At 48.2% G+C, this 24,514-nt stretch overlaps 1 protein-coding gene across 4 annotated transcripts in view; it reads left to right on the top strand.

The window, feature by feature from the left end:
• The first annotated feature begins 211 nt into the window (after nt 1-211).
• STAU1 (staufen double-stranded RNA binding protein 1) overlaps nt 212-24,514 on the top strand; it is a 35,660-nt gene continuing 11,357 nt past the window's right edge. For 2 of the 4 annotated variants that reach the window (XM_073682638.1, XM_073682636.1), the window contains exons 1-2: nt 214-411; nt 20,568-20,822. In XM_073682638.1, coding sequence (XP_073538739.1) covers nt 20,618-20,822 — 205 coding nt within the window. In that variant the 5' untranslated portion in view covers nt 214-411; nt 20,568-20,617. Of the gene's footprint in view, nt 412-20,567; nt 20,823-24,514 lie in introns of all 4 variants that reach the window. The other 2 variants (XM_073682640.1, XM_073682639.1) reach the window with 2 other exon arrangements.

Below are 24,514 nucleotides of genomic sequence, written 5' to 3'. Positions count from 1 at the left end.
ATATATATATATATACACATGGTAGGAGCAGTGGTGCTATGCAGTGTATATACAGGGTAGGAGCAGTAGTTGACTCTTAGTCCCCGAGCTGCTACTCTCAATGTCCGGTGTTGGGCGTCTCTCACACCGTTACATTGTGGGCGGCGCGCTGTGTGATTCGGGATGGGCGTGGCTCTATGTGGGCGGAGTTTTTCCTCCTGGCCGGCGGTATGGATTCCCCGCCTCTCCGCCGCTGCAGAGCCGGGTGACGTCACTTCCGGTAGCCCCGCCGGCTCTTCATTCTCTTTAGTGTTTGCCGTGTCCGCGTCTTTTCCCCGGTCTCCCGGTACCGACCCCTCCCCCGCCCTGTATGGATTAGAGAGCGTCTCCCAGCGCAGGGCCTGGACACAGCGGGACGGTCAGCGAGAGAAGGTGAGCCCCCAGCCCGGACTCCCCCTCACCTCCTCCGGCAGCGCCCAGTAGGAAACACCCAGGCTGCACCTTTACCAGATAGGCCTTGACTACCCTGCAGGCCTGACATCCGTGTTCATGGACACCCGTGTATTTTCCCAGTGTACCACCCTAGTTCTCATCCTCCATTATCCCCCAGTGATTTATAACTGATGCTATAAATGAAAACACTCCATAATAACAGGACATCCCATAATTGAGTGTTCCCCATAGTAACAGGACATCCTAGTACTGAGTGCACTTCATAATAACGGGACATCCCAGTACTGAGTGCACCCCATAATAACGGGACATCCTAGTACTGAGCGCACCCCATAATAACGGGACATCCTAGTACTGAGCGCACCCCATAATAACGGGACATCCTAGTACTGAGCGCACCCCATAATAACGGGACATCCTAGTACTAAGCGCACCCCATAGTAACGGGACATCCTAGTACTGAGCGCACCCCATAATAACGGGACATCCTAGTACTGAGCGCACCCCATAATAACGGGACATCCTAGTACTGAGCGCACCCCATAATAACGGGACATCCTAGTACTGAGCGCACCCCATAATAACGGGACATCCTAGTACTGAGTGCACCCCATAATAACGGGACATCCTAGTACTGAGCGCACCCCATAATAACGGGACATCCTAGTACTGATTGCACCCCATAATAACAATGGGGCATCCCAGTACTGATCGCACCCAATAATAACAGTGGGGCATCCCAGTACTGATCGCCCCCCATAATAACAATGGGGCATCCCAGTACTGAGCGCCCCCCATAATAACAATGGGGCATCCCAGTACTGAGTGCCCCCCCCATAATAACAATGGGGCATCCCAGTACTGAGTGCCCCCCCCATAATAACAATGGGGCATCCCAGTACTGAGTGCCCCCCCCATAATAACAATGGGGCATCCCAGTACTGAGTGCCCCCCCCATAATAACAATGGGGCATCCCAGTACTGAGTGCCCCCCCCATAATAACAATGGGGCATCCCAGTACTGAGTGCCCCCCCCATAATAACAATGGGGCATCCCAGTACTGAGTGCCCCCCCCATAATAACAATGGGGCATCCCAGTACTGAGTGCCCCCCCCATAATAACAATGGGGCATCCCAGTACTGAGTGTCCCCTATAATAACGACGGGGCATCCCAGTGCTGAGCGCCCCCTTAATAACGACGGGGCATCCCAGCGCCCCCCATAATAACGACGGGGCATCCCAGCGCCGAGCGCCCCCCATAATAACGGCGGGGCATCCCAGTGCCGAGCGCCCCCCATAATAACGACGGGGCATCCCAGCGCCCTCCATAATAACGACGGGGCATCCCAGCGCCCCCCATAATAACGACGGGGCATCCCAGCGCCCCCCATAATAACGACGGGGCATCCCAGCGCCCCCCATAATAACGACGGGGCATCCCAGCGCCCCCCATAATAACGACGGGGCATCCCAGCGCCCCCCATAATAACGACGGGGCATCCCAGCGCCCCCCATAATAACGACGGGGCATCCCAGCGCCCCCCATAATAACGACGGGGCATCCCAGCGCCCCCCATAATAACGACGGGGCATCCCAGCGCCCCCCATGATAACGACGGGGCATCCCAGCGCCCCCCATGATAACGACTGGGCATCCCAGCGCCCCCCATGATAACGACGGGGCATCCCAGCGCCGAGCGCCCCCCATGATAACGACGGGGCATCCCAGCGCCGAGCGCCCCCCATGATAACGACGGGGCATCCCAGCGCCGAGCGCCCCCCATGATAACGACGGGGCATCCCAGCGCCGAGCGCCCCCCATGATAACGACGGGGCATCCCAGCGCCGAGCGCCCCCCATGATAACGACGGGGCATCCCAGCGCCGAGCGCCCCCCATGATAACGACGGGGCATCCCAGCGCCGAGCGCCCCCCATGATAACGACGGGGCATCCCAGCGCCGAGCGCCCCCCATGATAACGACGGGGCATCCCAGCGCCGAGCGCCCCCCATGATAACGACGGGGCATCCCAGCGCCGAGCGCCCCCCATGATAACGACGGGGCATCCCAGCGCCGAGCGCCCCCCATGATAACGACGGGGCATCCCAGCGCCGAGCGCCCCCCATGATAACGACGGGGCATCCCAGCGCCGAGCGCCCCCCACGATAACGACGGGGCATCCCAGCGCCGAGCGCCCCCCACGGTAACGACGGGGCATCCCAGCGCCGAGCGCCCCCCACGGTAACGACGGGGCATCCCAGCGCCGAGCGCCCCCCACGGTAACGACGGGGCATCCCAGCGCCGAGCGCCCCCCACGGTAACGACGGGGCACCCCAGCGCCGAGCGCCCCCCACGGTAACGACGGGGCACCCCAGCGCCGAGCGCCCCCCACGGTAACGACGGGGCACCCCAGCGCCGAGCGCCCCCCACGGTAACGACGGGGCACCCCAGCGCCGAGCGCCCCCCACGGTAACGACGGGGCACCCCAGCGCCGAGCGCCCCCCACGGTAACGACGGGGCACCCCAGCGCCGAGCGCCCCCCACGGTAACGACGGGGCACCCCAGCGCCGAGCGCCCCCCACGGTAACGACGGGGCACCCCAGCGCCGAGCGCCCCCCACGGTAACGACGGGGCACCCCAGCGCCGAGCGCCCCCCACGGTAACGACGGGGCACCCCAGCGCCGAGCGCCCCCCACGGTAACGACGGGGCACCCCAGCGCCGAGCGCCCCCCACGGTAACGACGGGGCACCCCAGCGCCGAGCGCCCCCCACGGTAACGACGGGGCACCCCAGCGCCGAGCGCCCCCCACGGTAACGACGGGGCACCCCAGCGCCGAGCGCCCCCCACGGTAACGACGGGGCACCCCAGCGCCGAGCGCCCCCCACGGTAACGACGGGGCACCCCAGCGCCGAGCGCCCCCCACGGTAACGACGGGGCACCCCAGCGCCGAGCGCCCCCCACGGTAACGACGGGGCACCCCAGCGCCGAGCGCCCCCCACGGTAACGACGGGGCACCCCAGCGCCGAGCGCCCCCCACGGTAACGACGGGGCACCCCAGCGCCGAGCGCCCCCCACGGTAACGACGGGGCACCCCAGCGCCGAGCGCCCCCCACGATAACGACGGGGCACCCCTGCGCCGAGCGCCCCCCACGATAACGACGGGGCACCCCTGCGCCGAGCGCACCCCACGATAACGACGGGGCACCCCTGCGCCGAGCGCACCCCACGATAACGACGGGGCACCCCTGCGCCGAGCGCACCCCACGATAACGACGGGGCACCCCTGCGCCGAGCGCACCCCACGATAACGACGGGGCACCCCAGCGCCCCCCACGATAACGACGGGGCACCCCAGCGCCCCCCACGATAACGACGGGGCACCCCAGCGCCCCCCACGATAACGACGGGGCATCCCAGCGCCCCCCACAATAACGACGGGGCATCCCAGCGCCCACCACAATAACGACGGGGCATCCCAGCGCCCCCCACAATAACGACTTGGCATCCCAGCGCCGAGCGCACCCCACAATAACGACTTGGCATCCCAGCGCCGAGCGCACCCCACAATAACGACTTGGCATCCCAGCGCCGAGCGCACCCCACAATAACGACTTGGCATCCCAGCGCCGAGCGCACCCCACAATAACGACTTGGCATCCCAGCGCCGAGCGCACCCCACAATAACGACTTGGCATCCCAGCGCCGAGCGCACCCCACAATAACGACTTGGCATCCCAGCGCCGAGCGCACCCCACAATAACGACTGGGCATCCCAGCGCCGAGCGCACCCCGTGGCAGCGACTGGGCATCCCAGCGCGGAGTGCACCCCAATAACTAATGATCCCTCTAATAGTTTTGCTCCCTTTATTCCTTTTCCTCGCGCACTGATCGCTGTGGTTGCACACCGGAGCGCACAGAATTCGCTCTTTGTGTAACATGAAGGACGTGTTTCTTTCCTCCCGCTTGTCAGGATCTCTGTCGTCGGATTGTCACACATCATGTTTTTTTCAGCGTTTTTTATTCACATTTTCAGCCGCCTTTTGCAGTACCTGCAAAGTCAAATTTTGGGGTTTTCAAAATTTTGTGCCTTGCATGTTTTTTTGGAAAATAGAGTATATCACTTTTCAGCATATTTTCAGCGTTTTTCACCCATAGGAAGTAGAGTGGTGAAAAAGCTGAAAAAACGCATCAAAATTTGTATCAGTGTTTTTGATGCCAAAATAGAATGGGGTTCTTTTTTCCCCACAGACCTTTATGTACATGCATAAAAAGAGACAGAAGGACAGTGAAAAAAAACGCATAAAAAAAACACCAAAACTGCAAAAAAAATCCTGAACAAAATGCCCTTGAAGATCAAGTTTTGCTGCAGAAAATTGACGCCAAAAAAACCATGATGTGTGAACATAGCCTAAGGCTGTGTGCCCACTATGCGATTTTTAAGCATTTCCGCAGCGGCAATTCCGCTGCAGAAACGCTTAAAAAACGCTTGGTAGAAGGTCTGCCATGTTCCCAAATGATAATCCGCATGTGCTGTGCACATGCCTAGGAAATTTGCACTGCGGGTTATCATTGCGGAAAAAAACGCAGCACTAACAATTATTTTGCGTAATCACGCCGTTTTCGCCGCCATTGACTTGCATTGAATTGCATAATATCCGCATGACTACATGTGCACACGCGGATATTAAGCAATTCAATGTGCGGATGGTACCCGGGTTTGGAGAGGAGAAGACTCTCATCCAGACCCGGGTACCATAATACCTGTAAAAAAAAAAAAAAAAAAAAAAAAAAAAAGAAAAGAAAAGAAAAAATATACATTATACTCACCTTCTGATGGCCCCCGGTCTCCTCAGCGATGCGTCCTGGCTTCCCGGCAGCTCGTGATGGTCTAAAAACACCTGCCATGACGTCATTTAGTCATGTGACGGGTCACGCGACCGCTGACGACTGACAGCTCATGACTAAATGACGTCATGGCAGGTCCTTTTACACAACCGTGAGACACCGGACGCATCGGATAAGGAGACCGGGGTCCATCAGAAGGTAAGTATAATATTTATTTTTTTATTTTTTACCATTCTTTTGGTCCATGCCGTTTGCGTGCATTTATATAGTGTGACCTAGTTGTCACAAGCACTTTCCAAGTGATGCTAAAATCGCTTGGAAAGCGCTTGACAACCCGCATGCGGAAATGCAAGTGAAGAACGCTTCACATCCACATGTCCCTGGCAGGAAAAACGCATGTACAATCCGCATGCGTTTTTTTTCTGCCAGGGAGATGCAGAAACGCTCAAAAAAAATCCTGAGCATTTCTGCATCGTGGGCACATAGCCTAACACTGTTTCTACAGTTCACTATCAGCGCAGACTATCTCCGGCTGAGGGCTCAGGTCCTGTTGTTTCTTTTAAAGAAATTTATACGCAGAAAACTGATCCTCTGCTTTACTGATGCGAACAAACCAGAGGGGCCCCTGTGATTATGGGGTCCGTTAGCTGTCAGGTATGGAGATGGCGGCCGGCAATTGTAACACAAAATGGGATAAAAATATTATTAGTACAAACAAATATAAAATTATACATTAAAAAATGAATCGTTTGACAAAGAGTTGACCTCACCAGAGGGAAACATACAGAGAAAAAGGCATCAGACTATCAAGCGATATATAGATGGATGTGTACGGGGGAGGGGGCATCAGTACATGTATAGGGGTAGCACTAGGGATAGCCAACCGGAGTTATCACAAGAAGAAATACATTGTAGAATGGATGAAGTGACGCCAGGATGTAAGAAATACAGAACCGGGCCATAGAATATCAGCAAGTGCTGTGCTGTCAGCCAGAATCAGAGTAAGAAATGTCACAATTTGGGCAGATGATCGGGAAGTCAGTGATCATTGAAGGAGGACATATAAATAGTGGAAGAACGCACCGCTTTGTATACCACAGGGAAAAACCTGAAAACCCTACAGCTGATGATAAGATCAAGATGTAGAAATTATATACAACGGGACAAATTCCTAGTCGTATGAACCAGTAGGCAGGTGCTAAAGACGTGCCCCCAATCATGGCGAGTAAACTAATGCCACATAATGATCAGGCAGTGACGTAGAAGAAATGGAGAAGGAAAAATGGATAAAGACCCAGGGATGACGCCGTAGACAGATACTACTGATCATTAAGATTACAGCACCAAGAAGGAAAAGTCATGGAGTTATGGAAATCACAGAATGTATAACAAAGTCAATGATATGCAAATTTTATTTCCATCTTTTCTTCATTTGCATAACATCTTGATTTATTCAGTATGGGATATGAGCGCCACGTGCAGAAATCTCAGCACTTACAGCCTTGTCTACGATCAGTGAGGGTACTAATGGTTGTCTGAGGAATGTTCTGCCGGACTGAATGCACTTGGGCAAATCATCAAGATCTGTTGCTGGCGGCTTCCTCTGCAATTGCCGACAAATGACGTCCAGATGTGTTCGATGGGAGACAAGTCCAGAGACCCTGCAGGCTATGGTAGCGCGTTTAGGGCACGCCGGCTAGTCATAGAAGCACGAGCAACATGAGGTCTGGCATTATCGTGTTGAAATATGCCTCCTGGGACACTTAACAGAAATGGCCGTACCACTGGTTCCACCACTAACATTGTTAGTATACCTGGAATGAAGACTAGAGGGGTCTGGCTACTGTACCTTGTGCCATCCCACACAACAATCCCAGGAGTAGGACCAATGTGATGTTCCCTTGTGAAGGTCTCTTTGTTGAACTCACGCCACCTCTCGAAAAGCCCATCACAGTGCAGAGCAAGATGGCAATGGAGACTGGAATGGAGTCTATCCTCAGCCGTTCCGCTTTTGTCTTGGATGCAATGATACCTGAACATTGGTCTGGAGACCACGAGGGCAACACCATGAAGAGGCCTTCACGATGGAATGCTACGCTGGTCCTACTCTCGGGATTATGTTGTTGGGTGGCTTAATGTACGGTAGCTGGACCCCTCTTATCTTCATTCCAGGTGCAATAACAGCTCGGCGTTGATTTAGTGGTGGAACCAGTGTTGCCACCATTTATCAAATGTCCCAGGAGCAGTTTTTCAACACTATAACCCCAGGCCTCATGTTTATTTTACTGTGAGCAGCCTACATGGCTTATACGTCCTTCCGTGGCCTGCAGTATCTCCTGACTTGTCTCCCATCGAGCACATCTGGGACATCATCTGTCGACAATAGCAGAAGGAGCTGCCAGCAGCAGATCTTAATGATTTGCCCAAATGCATTCAGCGCAGCAGAACCTTCCTCAGACCACCATTAATAACCTCATTGATAGCAGCCGAGGCTGTAAGTGGGATTTCTGCACGTGGCTCATGCTCCATACTGAATAAATCGAGATGTTATACAAATGATGAAAATAACGTCTCCATCCGTCCAAGACTTATCCTTCTTGGTGCTGTATTATTGATGATGAGTGTGTGTTTGTCTACGGCACCATCCCAGGGAAAACAGACATTCTTGTTGGGGTCTTAATCCATTTTTCCATCTCCATTTCTGCTATGTCACTGCCTGGTCGTTATGTGGCACCAGTGTACTAACTTTGATGGGGGGCACGTCTTTAGCACCTTCCTACCGGTTCATACGACTTGAAATTTGTCCTGTTGCATATAATTTCTATATCCTGATCTTCTCATTATCAGCTGTATGCACTGACCACCTACTGTAACCCCGTTATTAGGGTGGTGACTGCATAACTGTGTGTCCACTGTGGCTGGACACCACACACTCGGGTTTTTCACTGTGGATTACAATGCGGTGCTTTCTTCCACTATTTATATGTCCTCTTTCTATTATCACTGACTTCCCGATCATCTGCCCAAATCCTGACATTTCTTGCTTTGATTCTGGCTGACAGCACAGCACTTGCTGATATTCTCTGGGCTCCGCACACACACTGGTTCTGTATTTCTTACATCCTGTCATCACTTATTCCCTTCTACAATGTATTTCTTCTTGTGATAACGCTGGTTGGTTATCCCTAGTGCTACCCCCCATACATGATGCCCCCGTACATATCCATCTATATAGTGTTTAGTCTTCTGATACTTTATTGTTGTTTTTTGTTTCCCTTTATATTTCTTTGTGATGATGTTGCCATGATTCATTTATTGTCTTTTATATTTATAGATTTGAGATTTTGAGCAAATTTTGTGTTAGTTGTTGAATATCAATCATCTCTCTATAGGTGTATGTATAGATATTGGGTTGCAGTGCTGCGATCCTGGGTTCAGATCCCACCAAGGACAAAATTACAAAACGATCTGGATAAGATGTCAAAATGGGAAAACACTTGGCAAATAAGGTTTATTGTTGATAAATGTAGAATAATGCACCTAGGACGAAAAATCCTATTTCTGCATATGCATTAAATGGGAGTATACTCTGGACTTCAGAACAGGAGAAGGACTTGGGTATTCTGGTTATTATGACTATTTATTATTATTGCGCCATTTATTCCATGGCGCTTTACATATGAAAAAGGAGGTATACAAAGCACAAGCAATTACAATAATCTTAACAAAACGAGTCGTTGACTGGTACAGGAGGAGAGAGGACCCTGCCTGCGAGGGCTCACAGTCTTCAAGGGATGGGTGAGGGTAGAGCTGGTTGTGCAGTGGTATGGTAGAGCGAGGGTTACTGCAGGTTTTCGGCTTGTCAGAAGAGGTGGGTCTTCAGGTTCCTTTTTGAATGTTTCCATGGTAGGCGAGAGTTTGATATGTTAGTATACACAAATCGGCCTTATACATACAAAAAGAAAAGAACATTGCTGATAGAATGGACAATGCCAGAATTAGCATGAATATACCAACTCCAAAAACATGATCAGAAAGAAGGAACAAAGGAGCTAAATGGTAGAAAGCAATGAACAATTTTATTGCACCAAAATAATTTAGCATCACATAATAAATAGTTTAATCATAGCATAGACAAACAGGGGTGCATGATGTCAGGAAAACACAGCACCCTATAGCCCACAGACCCATACCCACTGCATTGGAGTGTAACCAGTGGGGTTGGGGAAACCAGAGCAGGGCAAGCAAGGTAAATGAGCAATGGCTAAGGGCAATAACCATATACACTTGTAAGCAACAGTCTGCTACAACATTAACATGCGCCCACAGTCAATAAGTATCAAAATCCTTACCAAGAGATGGAATAGGAGGGCTAGAGGGTGCTGGGAGAAGATCTGTGGAAGAAAATGCCTCAACGCGCGCTTCGCCTGAACATTATTGGCTTTCTCAAGAGGCTGATTCAATCATAGATACAAGGACCGTTAAATATGCCCAGGGTGTGGTCATATGACCGCAGGTTATTTATGGCGGCTAGAGACATTGATGTAGCGCTAAGTTGGGGTAGAGAGTTCCAGAGGGGGGGATGCATGGGAGAAATCTTGTATGCGATTGTGGGAAGAGGAGATAAGAGGGGAGTAGAGAAGGAGATCTTGTGAGGATCGGAGGTTGCGTGTAGGTAAGTACCGGGAGACTAGGTCACAGATGTATGGAGGAGACAGGTTGTGGATGGCTTTGTATGCCAAGGTTATGGTTACAAGCAGGGCTGTGGAGTCGGTAAGCCAAACCTCCGACTCAAACTCCTCAATGTCCCTCATACATGGCTCATAAATTGTGATAAATTTACCGTAGTAAAATGATAACATCAGGCTTTTAATCATTATTATGATACAATAATCAAGCTATTTAGATAGAACATAAAATATATTTATTGGACTACAACTTTAGAACAAAAAAACTTTTGCATATTTACAATTTATTATACACTGTGCAGTAAGTGGAAAAAAACAGTTTTCAACAAAAACGTACTGAACATTTGTGCAGTCTATGAATTTGTTCTGAAAAATAGTATCGCCTCCATCACATCCTTCTTCATAGATTATCTGAAATCTGACCTAATTATTTTACGGCTAGAGAACAACCTCTCTACACTAACTTGGGTTGGTGGCAAAGCCGTAACCACATGGGCAACATCTCTAACAATTTCAGGGTATAAAGGAATTGCCTCATGCACAGTCAGTTTTGATGAACGATTGAACTCTTCTACTTCTTTGAGAGCAAGTGATTTGTAATTCCACAATTTTGTAATTCCACAATTTCCCTTTTTCTAGCATGTCTCTTCAAGATGGAATCAATTTTAGGGGTTCTGGCAGCAATAGCTAACTTCCTCACTTTCCTAATCAGAGTTGCAGCATGTCCCTCTTGCAGTCTATCTCTTATTGCCAGCTGCAGCGTGCACAACACAGCGCATGTGATGAATAGGAGAGAGGTGTGAAGCAGCTTCAACAAGATCATCTAATTGTAAAGAATCATTTTGCTGTTCTTCTGTAGTAATGTCTGTTTGTTCCTCCGTTTTGGGAACAGGACTGTGGCCTTCCATCTCCAACATACTGAATCTGAAATGTTCTTCTAGCTTGTGTTCACCTTCATTATTCTCATTCATCAGTTTAATCATTATCAGCTATAATAGCAAGAACCTGTTCTTTTTTGTTCTTAATCCTGCTTTCCTGTTCACTCCAGCAGTTCTGAGATGAGTGCAGGCATTCCTTCCCTGTTTTTTTTTTTCCCCTTATCTGTAGAGGAGGAGCTTCACTACTTATCATGTACATAAACTTCAGCACAGATTTATCTCAGCTAAAAGTCTAGACCCTTAGATCAGGAATAGGACAGACATTTATAGGACATTTCATAACTTTCCCAAATTCGTATGAAAAAATATTCTCCACAAACTGCATTGAACTTCTGTACCCAATTTATTATATATTTTAGGAGTCGGTCCATTTTTATACCGACTCCACAGCCCTGGTTACAAGTAAGCTGAGCAGCAATACTCAATGTCAAGCAGCAGTTGAAAAAGCAAACAATATTTTAGGGTGTAAAAAAAGAGAGAGAAAATCCTGTGATCCCAACTTATTGTTACCCCTCTATAAATCACTTGTGAGGCCACATCTGGAATATGGGATCCAGTATTTTTATTCACATTTTAAAAAGGATATTCAGAAGTTAGTCCGTTCAAAGGCGGCAACTAGATTATTACAAGTGATGGAAGGCCTTTCATCTGATGAGAGGTTGGAAAAGTTGGGCTTCTTTAGCTTTGAAAAAAGATTCATCAGAGGAGATGTCATTTATATGTATACATACATGTATGGTCAGTACAAAGGACTAGCACATGACTTATTCCTTCCAAAGACCATACTAAGAACCAGGGAGCACTCATTACGAGTAGAGGAAAGACTGTTTTGGCAGCTAAATAGGAAAGGGTTCTTTACAGTTAGAGCAGTCAGACTGTGGAATGCCTGATCACAAGAGGTTAGTAATGGCAGACACTATAATGGCTTTTAAAAGTGGGCTGGATGATTTCCTCAGCAGAGCTGGAATTGTGGGATATACAGTGGCATGCAAAAGTTTGGGCATCCATGGTCAAAATTACTGTTGTAAACAGTTAAGCAAGTTGATGATGAAATGATCTCTAAAAGGCCTAAGGTTTAAGAAAATACATTTCCTTTGTATTTTATGCAAAAAATATATATATATATATTTTCCTCTTTTACATTTTACCTAATAGCACTTTTTGTAGCCAGCCAAGAGTCTTCCAATTCTTGTATGAGGGATTTTCATCCATTTTTCCTTGGAAAATTCTTCCAGTTTTGTGAGATTCCTCGGTCGTCTTGCATACACTGCTATTTTGTGGTCTAGCCACAGATTTTCAATGATGTTCAAATTAGGGGATTGTGAGGGCCATTGTTAAACATTTAGCTTGCGCCTTTTGAGGTAGTCTGCTGTGGATTTTGATGTATGGTTAGGATCATTATCCATTTGTAGAAGCCATCCTCTTTTCAACTTCAGCTTTTTTTACAATGGTGTTATGTTTGCATCAAGAATTTGTTGAAATTTCATTGAATCCACTCTTCCCTCTACCTGTGAAATGTTCCCTGTTCCATTGGCTGCAACGTAACCCTAAAGCATGATTGGTCCCCCCCCCCCCATGCTTTATGGTTGGCGAGATATTCTGTGCCCTTTTTTCTTCACACATACCTTTGATCATTGTGGCCAAAGAGTTCTATTTTAACCTCATCGGTCCAGAGGACTTGTCTCCAAAATGCATCAGGCTTGTTTAGATGTTCTTTTGCATACTTCTGACGGTGAATTTTATGGTGAGTACACAGGACAGTTTTTTTCTTCTGATGACTCTTCCATGAAGGCCATATTTGTGCAGGTGTCTTTGAACAGTAGAGCAATGTACCACTCCAGAGTCTGCTAAATCTTTCTGAAGGTCTTTTGCAGTCAAGCGGGGGTTTTGATTTGCCTCTCTAGCAATCCTACGAGCAGCTCGCACTGAAATTTTGCTTGGTATTCCAGACCTTATGTTGATCTCCACTGTTAACTGCCGTTTCTTAATTACATTTTGAATTGAGCAAAGGGAAACTTGAAAACACTTTGCTACCTTCTTATAGCTTTCTCCTGCTTTGTGGGCCTCCACCATTTTCAGAGTACTAGGCAGCTGCTTAGAAGAACCCATGGCTGCTGTTTTTTGGCACAAGGTTGAAGGAGGCTGGGTTTTTATAAAGCTGAGAAATTTGTATCACCTGGCCTTTCCTAATGATCATGGTGAACAAGCCATAACCCGAACAGGCTAATTAAGGTCTGAAACCTTGGTCAAAGTTATCTGAGCACACAAATCTCCAAGGGTGCAAAAACTTTTGCATCTGCCAATTTTCCATTTTGTAATTTTTAAAATGTAAAAGATATAGATATATATACACTGTGTGCAGAATTATTAGGCAAGTTGTATTTTAGAGGATTATTTTTATTATTGATCAACAACTATGTTCTCAATCAACCCAAAAGACTCAAATATCCAAGCTTAATATTTTTGGAAGTTGGAGTGGTTTTTTTTAGATTTGGCTATCTTAGGAGGCTGTTTGTGCAGGTAACTATTACTGTGCAGAATTATTAGGAAACTTAATAAAAACCAACTGTAATTCCATCTCACTTGTTTATTTTCACCAGGTAAACCAATATCAGTGCACAAAATTTAGAAATAAACATTTCTGACATGCAAAAACAAAAACCAAAAAAATTAGTGATCAATATAGCCACCTTTCTTTATGATGACACTCAACAGCCTTCCATCCATAGATTCTGTCAGTTGCTTGATCTGTTTTCAATCAACATTGCGTGCAGCTGCCACCACAGCCTCCCAGACACTGTTCCGAGAGGTGTACTGTTTTCCCTCCCTGTAGATCTCACATTTTATGATGGACCACAGGTTCTCTATGGGGTTCAGATCAGGTGAACAAGAGAGCCATGTCATTACTTTTTCTTCTTTTAGACCTTTGCTGGCCAGCCACGCTGTGGAGTAGTTGGTTGCATGTGATGGAGCATTGTCCTGCATGAAAATCATGTTTTTCATGAACGATACCGACTGTTTGAAGAAGTTGTCTTCCAGAAATTGGCAGTAGGTCTGGGAGTTGAGCTTCACTCCATCCTCAACCCAAAAAGGTCCCACAAGTTCATCTTTGATGATACCAGCCCATACCAGTACCCCACCTCCACCTTGCTGGCGTCTGAGTCGGAGTGGAGCTCTCTGCCCTTTACTGATCCAGGCTCTGGCCCATCCATCTGGCCCATCAAGAGTCACTCTCATTTCATCAGTCCATAAAACCTTTGAAAAATCAGTCTTAAGATATTTCTTGGCCCATTCTTGACATTTTATCTTATGTTTCTTGTTCAAAGGTGGTCGTTTTTCAGCCTTCCTTACCTTGGCCATGTCCCTCAGTATCGCACACCTTGTGCTTTTTGATACTCCAGTAACGTTGCAGCTCTGAAATATGGCAAAACTGGTGGCGAATGGCATCTTGGCAGCTTCACGCTTGATTTTCCTCAATTCATGGGCAGTTATTTTGCGCCTTTTTTGGCCAACACGCTTCTTGCGACCCTGTTGGCTATTTGCCATGAAACGCTTGATTGTTCGGTGATCACGCTTCAAAAGTTTGGAAATTTCAAGACTGCTGCCTCCCTCTGCAAGACATCTCACAATTTTGGACTTTTCAGAGCTCGTCAAATCTCTCTTCTGACCCATTTTGCCAAAGGAAAGGAAGTTGCCTAATAATTAAGCACACCTTATATAGGGTGTTGATGTCATTAGTCAACACCCCTCCTCATTACAGAGATGCACATCACCAGATTTACTTAATTGGTAGTTGGCTCTCAAGCCTATGCAGCTTGGAGTAGGACAACATCTATAAAAAGTATCATGTGATCAAAATACTAATTTGCCTAATAATTCTGCACGCGGTGTAATGTAATGTATGCACACAGTGTAGATATTATATATAATTTTTTGTGCCTAAAATACAAAGGAAATGTGTCATCTTTAACTTTAGACATTTTAGAGATCATTTCATCTTCAACTTGCTTAACTGTTCACAATAACAGTAATTTTGACCAGGGATGTCCAAACCTTTATATTCCACTGTAGATAATTTAGTGACACAGAATTTATAATTGGTGGAGAAAGGTTGAATTTGTTGGACCTGAGTATATTTTTTATCTAATTACTGTATGTAACATCTACAAGGAGTCTGTGTGTTCTCCCCGTGTTTTGCGGGTGTTTTCTCCATGTTCTCTGTTTTCCCATCCCTCTCTAAAGACATACTGATAGGGAATCTAGATTATAAGCCCCAATGAGGACAGTGATCATGATGACTGTAAAGTGCTGTGAAATATGATGGTGCAATATAAACAAGGAAAATAAATAATCTGCAGCGTCTATATATATAATCGTCTTATCTGTCTGTCTTTCTCTGTCTGTCTTTCTCTGTCTGTCTTTCTCTGTCTGTCTTTCTCTGTCTGTCTTTCTCTGTCTGTCTTTCTCTGTCTGTCTGTCTTTCTCTGTCTGTCTGTCTTTCTCTGTCTGTCTGTCTTTCTCTGTCTGTCTGTCTTTGTCTGTCTGTCTGTCTTTGTCTGTCTGTCTGTCTTTGTCTGTCTGTCTGTCTTTGTCTGTCTGTCTGTCTTTGTCTGTCTGTCTTTCTCTGTCTGTCTGTCTTTCTCTGTCTGTCTGTCTTTCTCTGTCTGTCTGTCTTTCTCTGTCTGTCTGTCTTTCTCTGTCTGTCTGTCTTTCTCTGTCTGTCTGTCTTTCTCTGTCTGTCTGTCTTTCTCTGTCTGTCTGTCTTTCTCTCTGTCTTTCTCTCTGTCTTTCTCTGTCTGTCTGTCTTTCTCTGTCTGTCTGTCTTTCTCTGTCTGTCTGTCTTTCTCTGTCTGTCTGTCTTTCTCTGTCTGTCTTTGTCTGTCTGTCTTTCTCTGTCTGTCTGTCTGTCTTTCTCTGTCTGTCTGTCTTTCTCTGTCTGTCTGTCTTTCTCTGTCTTTCTCTGTCTGTCTGTCTTTCTCTGTCTGTTTTTGTCTGTCTGTCTTTGTCTGTCTGTCTGTCTTTGTCTGTCTGTCTGTCTTTGTCTGTCTGTCTTTGTCTGTCTGTCTGTCTTTGTCTGTCTTTGTCTGTCTTTGTCTGTCTGTCTTTGTCTGTCTTTGTCTGTCTTTGTCTGTCTTTGTCTGTCTTTGTCTGTCTTTGTCTGTCTTTGTCTGTCTTTGTCTGTCTTTGTCTGTCTTTGTCTGTCTTTGTCTGTCTTTGTCTGTCTTTGTCTGTCTTTGTCTGTCTTTGTCTGTCTTTGTCTGTCTGTCTGTCTTTGTCTGTCTGTCTTTGTCTGTCTGTCTTTGTCTGTCTGTCTTTGTCTGTCTGTCTTTGTCTGTCTGTCTTTGTCTGTCTGTCTTTGTCTGTCTGTCTTTGTCTGTCTGTCTTTGTCTGTCTGTCTTTGTCTGTCTGTCTTTGTCTGTCTGTCTTTGTCTGTCTGTCTTTGTCTGTCTGTCTTTGTCTGTCTGTCTTTGTCTGTCTGTCTTTGTCTGTCTGTCTTTGTCTGTCTGTCTTTGTCTGTCTGTCTTTGTCTGTCTGTCTTTGTCTGTCTGTCTTTGTCTGTCTGTCTTTGTCTGTCTGTCTTTGTCTGTCTGTCTTTGTCTGTCTGTCTTTGTCTGTCTGTCTTTGTCTGTCTTTGTCTGTCTGTCTTTGTCTGTCTGTCTTTGTCTGTCTGTCTTTGTCTGTCTGTCTTTGTCTGTCTGTCTGTCTTTGTCTGTCTGTCTGTCTTTGTCTGTCTGTCTTTCTCTGTCTGTCTGTCTTTCTCTGTCTGTCTGTCTTTCTCTGTCTGTCTGTCTTTCTCTGTCTGTCTGTCTTTCTCTGTCTGTCTTTCTCTGTCTGTCTTTCTCTGTCTGTCTGTCTCTGTCTGTCTGTCTTTCTCTGTCTGTCTGTCTTTCTCTGTCTGTCTTTCTCTGTCTGTCTTTCTCTGTCTGTCTGTCTTTGTCTGTCTTTCTCTGTCTGTCTGTCTTTCTCTGTCTGTCTGTCTTTCTCTGTCTGTCTGTCTTTCTCTGTCTGTCTGTCTTTCTCTGTCTGTCTGTCTTTCTCTGTCTGTCTGTCTTTCTCTGTCTGTCTGTCTTTCTCTGTCTGTCTGTCTTTCTCTGTCTGTCTTTCTCTGTCTGTCTGTCTTTCTCTGTCTGTCTGTCTTTGTCTGTCTGTCTGTCTTTGTCTGTCTGTCTGTCTTTCTCTGTCTGTCTTTCTCTGTCTGTCTTTCTCTGTCTGTCTTTCTCTGTCTGTCTTTCTCTGTCTGTCTTTCTCTGTCTGTCTTTCTCTGTCTGTCTTTCTCTGTCTGTCTGTCTTTCTCTGTCTGTCTGTCTTTCTCTGTCTGTCTGTCTTTCTCTGTCTGTCTGTCTTTCTCTGTCTGTCTGTCTTTCTCTGTCTGTCTGTCTTTCTCTGTCTGTCTGTCTTTCTCTGTCTGTCTGTCTTTCTCTGTCTGTCTGTCTTTCTCTGTCTGTCTGTCTTTCTCTGTCTGTCTGTCTTTCTCTGTCTGTCTGTCTTTCTCTGTCTGTCTGTCTTTCTCTGTCTGTCTGTCTTTGTCTGTCTGTCTGTCTTTGTCTGTCTGTCTGTCTTTGTCTGTCTGTCTGTCTTTGTCTGTCTGTCTGTCTTTCTCTGTCTGTCTGTCTTTCTCTGTCTGTCTGTCTTTCTCTGTCTGTCTGTCTTTCTCTGTCTGTCTGTCTTTCTCTGTCTGTCTGTCTTTCTCTGTCTGTCTGTCTTTCTCTGTCTGTCTGTCTTTCTCTGTCTGTCTGTCTTTCTCTGTCTGTCTGTCTTTCTCTGTCTGTCTGTCTTTCTCTGTCTGTCTGTCTTTCTCTGTCTGTCTGTCTTTCTCTGTCTGTCTGTCTTTCTCTGTCTGTCTGTCTTTCTCTGTCTGTCTGTCTTTCTCTGTCTGTCTGTCTTTCTCTGTCTGTCTGTCTTTCTCTGTCTGTCTGTCTTTCTCTGTCTGTCTTTCTCTGTCTGTCTGTCTTTCTCTGTCTGTCTGTCTTTCTCTGTCTGTCTGTCTTTCTCTGTCTGTCTGTCTTTCTCTGTCTGTCTGTCTTTCTCTGTCTGTCTGTCTTTCTCTGTCTGTCTGTCTTTCTCTGTCTGTCTGTCTTTCTCTGTCTGTCTGTCTTTCTCTGTCTGTCTGTCTTTCTCTGTCTGTCTGTCTTTCTCTGTCTGTCTGTCTTTCTCTGTCTGTCTGTCTTTCTCTGTCTGTCTGTCTTTCTCTGTCTGTCTGTCTTTCTCTGTCTGTCTGTCTCTGTCTCTGTCTGTCTGTCTCTGTCTTTGTCTGTCTGTCTCTGTCTTTGTCTGTCTGTCTCTGTCTTTGTCTGTCTGTCTCTGTCTTTGTCTGTCTGTCTCTGTCTTTGTCTGTCTGTCTCTGTCTTTGTCTGTCTGTCTCTGTCTGTCTCTGTCTTTGTCTGTCTGTCTCTGTCTGTCTCTGTCTGTCTCTGTCTGTCTCTGTCTGTCTCTGTCTGTCTCTGTCTGTCTCTTTGTCGGTCTCTGTCTGTCTCTTTGTCGGTCTGTCTCTGTCTGTCTCTTTGTCGGTCTGTCTCTGTCTGTCTCTTTGTCGGTCTGTCTCTGTCTGTCTCTTTGTCTGTCTGTCTCTGTCTCTTTGTCTGTCTGTCTCTTTGTCTGTCTGTCTCTTTGTCTGTCTGTCTCTTTGTCTGTCTGTCTCTTTGTCTGTCTGTCTGTCTCTTTGTCTGTCTGTCTCTGTCTCTTTGTCTGTCTGTCTCTTTGTCTGTCTGTCTGTCTCTTTGTCTGTCTGTCTGTCTCTTTGTCTGTCTGTCTCTTTGTCTGTCTGTCTCTTTGTCTGTCTGTCTGTCTGTCTCTTTGTCTGTCTGTCTGTCTGTCTCTTTGTCTGTCTGTCTAGGAAATCCCGCGTCGCTGATTGGTCTGGCCACGGCCAATCAGCGATGCGGGATTTCAGAAAAAGATGGCGGCCGTTAGCGGCTCATCTGCCGGACGGAGGTCAGCGGCGATGCAGCAGGGAGATGACCGGCGCTAGCCACTCATCTCCCCGCTGCTGGCAGCACAAGTACCCCGACAGGCGGCGCCGCTGACCTCCATGCGGCTAACGTCGGGAGATCAGCGGCTTGGCCCGCTGATCTCCCGACGGCAAGTGTGAACGGAGGACCGGGGAGCGGCGCCGCCGGTCGGGATACTTCTGCGAGCAGCCGCTCATCTCCCGGCTTCTCGCAGCGGAAGTAGCCGCACAGGCAGCGCCGCTCCCCGGTCCTCACTAATACAATTTGCTGATTGGTCGCGGCCTCCTGCCGCGACCAATCAGTGATCTTGGCGCCAAATTTAAACACCGCTCTGCTGATTGGTCGAGGCCGCGACTAATCAGCATTATTGGCGCCAGATTTAAACACCGCTTAGCTGATTGGTCGCGGTCGCCGGCCGCGACCAATCAGCATTATGGGCGCCAAATTTAAACACCGCTTTGCTGATTGGTCGCGACCGTGACCAATCAGCATTATTGGCGCCAAATTTAAACACTGCTTTGCTGATTTGTCGCGGCCCCTGGCCGCGACCAATCAGCATTATTGGCGCCAAATGTAAACACCGCTCTCCTGATTGGTCTCGGTCGCCGGCCGCGACCGCTCTCCTGATTGGTCTCGGTCGCCGGCCGCGACCGCTCTCCTGATTGGTCTCGGTCGCCGGCCGCGACCGCTCTCCTGTTTGGTCTCGGTCACCGGCCGCGACCGCTCTGCTGATTGGTCTCGGTCGCCGGCCGCGACCAATCAGCGATATTGGCGCCAAATTTAAACACCCCTCTGCTGATTGGTCGCGACCGCCGGCCGCTACCAATCAGCATTATTGACGCCAAATTTAAACACCGCTCTGCTGATTGGTCACGACCGCCAGCAGCGACTAATCTGCGATATTGGCGCCAAATTTAAACACCACTCTGCTGATTGGTCCCGGTCGCCGGCCGCAACCAATCAGCATTATTGGCGCCAAATTTAAACCCCGCTCTGCTGATTCTAGAATACCCGATGCGTTAGAATCGGGCCACCATCTAGTGTGTAGATATGCTTAGTTGGCGGTTTATATATTTGTATTTCTATTCACCGGTCACCAAATCCTTTTCCCAGTTTGTAGAATGGAAGAAAAAGCACTTCCTGCAGAACGGTCTCTTCCTTTCTAAGATCTGATGCAATTGCTCATTTTGTCTTTCTACCCAGTTAATTCTTCTCTTTTCCATTAGGTCTATGACATTACGTGATTAAAAACTGATTAGCTGAATCTTTCTAAGCTCTATGTAGGAGGTCAATTGCAACGTAACCCGGAGTGACCCTATAATCAGTGGGGTCCTTCTGCTCTCATCAGTTATGCAGCGGATCCATTTTGCCTGTGAATTCCATATATTTCTGTAAAGGAAGCAGACAACTAGAATGTCCAGACGGAAATGTGAACATCGCTTTAAACACGGCAACACAAATTTTTGTGCTACACTGATAATTTTTCACAAGCGCTCAGCAATGTGAGCAGGGCTGTAATTAGGCCTCTAAATGTCATCACATTTCCCTCATTTACTGACAGCTAAAAGAGGTATTGAAAATCATGGGGGATAGAAGCATCAGAATGTGTTCCCCAACAGCACAGAGTATTTCAGGGGAGTGATTTACATAATAAACACTGGTAGTTTTGCCCTGAACGGTGCTGCTGACTGTTTTCTGTTTCCTTTCTGCAGTAACCCTACAGCTCTAACCCTGCACTGCGCACCAACACCCGGAGCCTCTGATGGAAGCAAATATGTCTCAAGTTCAGAATCCTTCTGCCGCCCACTCAGGGAGCCAACTGCTGAACAAGAACCAGCACTCGCCCATCCACCAGAGTCTGAGCATCCTCCCCACTGCCAACCCACTGCCCTCGGAACATGCAGGGAGACCGCACCACAACTCTGCTTTACCGCCATCCTCTGTCACATCCGGCAGTGCCGCTGCAGGTAAGCCTCCTGCTCCTGAGGTATCTCATCACTCACTTATTCTGACCCCTTTTCCACTACCACTTCATTCTCACTCTCCTTCCATCTTCTTTAGCTCTCCTTCATCATTGTCACCATCATTAGCTCTCCTCCCATCACTGCCGCCATCATCATTAGCTGTCCTCCCATCACTGCCGCCATCATCATTAGCTCTCCTCCCATCACTGCCGCCATCATCATTAGCTCTCCTCCCATTACTGCTGCCATCATCATTAGCTCTCCTCCCATCACTGCCGCCATCATCATTAGCTCTCCTCCCATCACTGCCGCCATCATCATTAGCTCTCCTCCCATCACTGCCGCCATCATCATTAGCTCTCCTCCCATCACTGCCGCCATCATCATTAGCTCTCCTCCCATCACTGCCGCCATCATCATTAGCTCTCCTCCCATCACTGCCGCCATCATCATTAGCTCTCCTCCCATCACTGCCGCCATCATCATTAGCTCTCCTCCCATCACTGCCGCCATCATCATTAGCTCTCCTCCCATCACTGCCGCCATCATCATTAGCTCTCCTCCCATCACTGCCGCCATCATCATTAGCTCTCCTCCCATCACTGCCGCCATCATCATTAGCTCTCCTCCCATCACTGCCGCCATCATCATTAGCTCTCCTCCCATCACTGCCGCCATCATCATTAGCTGTCCTCCCATCACTGCCGCCATCATCATTAGCTCTCCTCCCATCACTGCCGCCATCATCATTAGCTCTCCTCCCATTACTGCTGCCATCATCATTAGCTCTCCTCCCATCACTGCCGCCATCATCATTAGCTCTCCTCCCATCACTGCCGCCATCATCATTAGCTCTCCTCCCATCACTGCCGCCATCATCATTAGCTCTCCTCCCATCACTGCCGCCATCATCATTAGCTCTCCTCCCATCACTGCCGCCATCATCATTAGCTCTCCTCCCATCACTGCCGCCATCATCATTAGCTCTCCTCCCATCACTGCCGCCATCATCATTAGCTCTCCTCCCATCACTGCCGCCATCATCATTAGCTCTCCTCCCATCACTGCCGCCATCATCATTAGCTCTCCTCCCATCACTGCCGCCATCATCATTAGCTCTCCTCCCATCACTGCCGCCATCATCATTAGCTCTCTTCCCATCACTGCCGCCATCATCATTAGCTCTCTTCCCATCACTGCCGCCATCATCATTAGCTCTCCTCCCATCACTGCCGCCATCATCATTAGCTCTCTTCCCATCACTGCCGCCATCATCATTAGCTCTCTTCCCATCACTGCCGCCATCATCATTAGCTCTCCTCCCATCACTGCCGCCATCATCATTAGCTCTCCTCCCATCACTGCCGCCATCATCATTAGCTCTCCTCCCATCACTGCCGCCATCATCATTAGCTCTCCTCCCATCACTGCCGCCATCATCATTAGCTCTCCTCCCATCACTGCCGCCATCATCATTAGCTCTCCTCCCATCACTGCCGCCATCATCATTAGCTCTCCTCCCATCACTGCCGCCATCATAATAATCAGCTCTCCTCCCATCACTGCCGCCATCATAATAATCAGCTCTCCTCCCATCACTGCCGCCATCATAATAATCAGCTCTCCTCCCATCACTGCCGCCATCATAATAATCAGCTCTCCTCTCATCACTGCCGCCATCATAATAATCAGCTCTCCTCTCATCACTGCCGCCATCATAATAATCAGCTCTCCTCCCATCACTGCCGCCATCATAATAATCAGCTCTCCTCTCATCACTGCCGCCATTTTCATCATAATCAGCTCTCCTCCCATCACTGCCGCCATCATAATAATCAGCTCTCCTCCCATCACTGCCGCCATCATAATAATCAGCTCTCCTCTCATCACTGCCGCCATCATAATAATCAGCTCTCCTCTCATCACTGCCGCCATCATAATAATCAGCTCTCCTCCCATCACTGCCGCCATCATAATAATCAGCTCTCCTCTCATCACTGCCGCCATCATAATAATCAGCTCTCCTCTCATCACTGCCGCCATCATAATAATCAGCTCTCCTCTCATCACTGCCGCCATCATAATAATCAGCTCTCCTCTCATCACTGCCGCCATCATAATAATCAGCTCTCCTCCCATCACTGCCGCCATCATAATAATCAGCTCTCCTCTCATCACTGCCGCCATCATAATAATCAGCTCTCCTCTCATCACTGCCGCCATCATAATAATCAGCTCTCCTCTCATCACTGCCGCCATCATAATAATCAGCTCTCCTCTCATCACTGCCGCCATCATAATAATCAGCTCTCCTCTCATCACTGCCGCCATCATAATAATCAGCTCTCCTCTCATCACTGCCGCCATCATAATAATCAGCTCTCCTCTCATCACTGCCGCCATCATAATAATCAGCTCTCCTCTCATCACTGCCGCCATCATAATAATCAGCTCTCCTCTCATCACTGCCGCCATCATAATAATCAGCTCTCCTCTCATCACTGCCGCCATCATAATAATCAGCTCTCCTCCCATCACTGCCGCCATCATAATAATCAGCTCTCCTCTCATCACTGCCGCCATCATAATAATCAGCTCTCCTCTCATCACTGCCGCCATCATAATAATCAGCTCTCCTCTCATCACTGCCGCCATCATAATAATCAGCTCTCCTCTCATCACTGCCGCCATCATAATAATCAGCTCTCCTCCCATCACTGCCGCCATCATAACAATCAGCTCTCCTCTCATCACTGCCGCCATCATAATAATCAGCTCTCCTCCCATCACTGCCGCCATCATAATAATCAGCTCTCCTCTCATCACTGCCGCCATCATAATAATCAGCTCTCCTCCCATCACTGCCGCCATCATAATAATCAGCTGTCCTCTCATCACTGCCGCCATCATAATAATCAGCTCTCCTCTCATCACTGCCGCCATCATAATAATCAGCTCTCCTCCCATCACTGCCGCCATCATAATAATCAGCTCTCCTCTCATCACTGCCGCCATCATAATAATCAGCTCTCCTCCCATCACTGCCGCCATCATAATAATCAGCTCTCCTCTCATCACTGCCGCCATCATAATAATCAGCTCTCCTCCCATCACTGCCGCCATCATAATAATCAGCTCTCCTCTCATCACTGCCGCCATCATAATAATCAGCTCTCCTCTCATCACTGCCGCCATCATAATAATCAGCTCTCCTCTCATCACTGCCGCCATCATAATAATCAGCTCTCCTCCCATCACTGCCGCCATCATAATAATCAGCTCTCCTCCCATCACTGCCGCCATCATAATAATCAGCTCTCCTCTCATCACTGCCGCCATCATAATAATCAGCTCTCCTCTCATCACTGCCGCCATCATAATAATCAGCTCTCCTCCCATCACTGCCGCCATCATAATAATCAGCTCTCCTCTCATCACTGCCGCCATCATAATAATCAGCTCTCCTCTCATCACTGCCGCCATCATAATAATCAGCTCTCCTCTCATCACTGCCGCCATCATAATAATCAGCTCTCCTCTCATCACTGCCGCCATCATAATAATCAGCTCTCCTCTCATCACTGCCGCCATCATAATAATCAGCTCTCCTCTCATCACTGCCGCCATTTTCATCATAATCAGCTCTCCTCCCATCACTGCCGCCATCATAATAATCAGCTCTCCTCCCATCACTG

This window comes from Phyllobates terribilis, unplaced genomic scaffold (assembly GCF_046119375.1).
Source record: "Phyllobates terribilis strain yellow unplaced genomic scaffold, ASM4611937v1 Scaffold_5__5_contigs__length_657084704, whole genome shotgun sequence".
Taxonomy (NCBI): domain Eukaryota; kingdom Metazoa; phylum Chordata; class Amphibia; order Anura; family Dendrobatidae; genus Phyllobates; species Phyllobates terribilis.
This window is presented reverse-complemented; position numbering and strand designations above follow the sequence as displayed.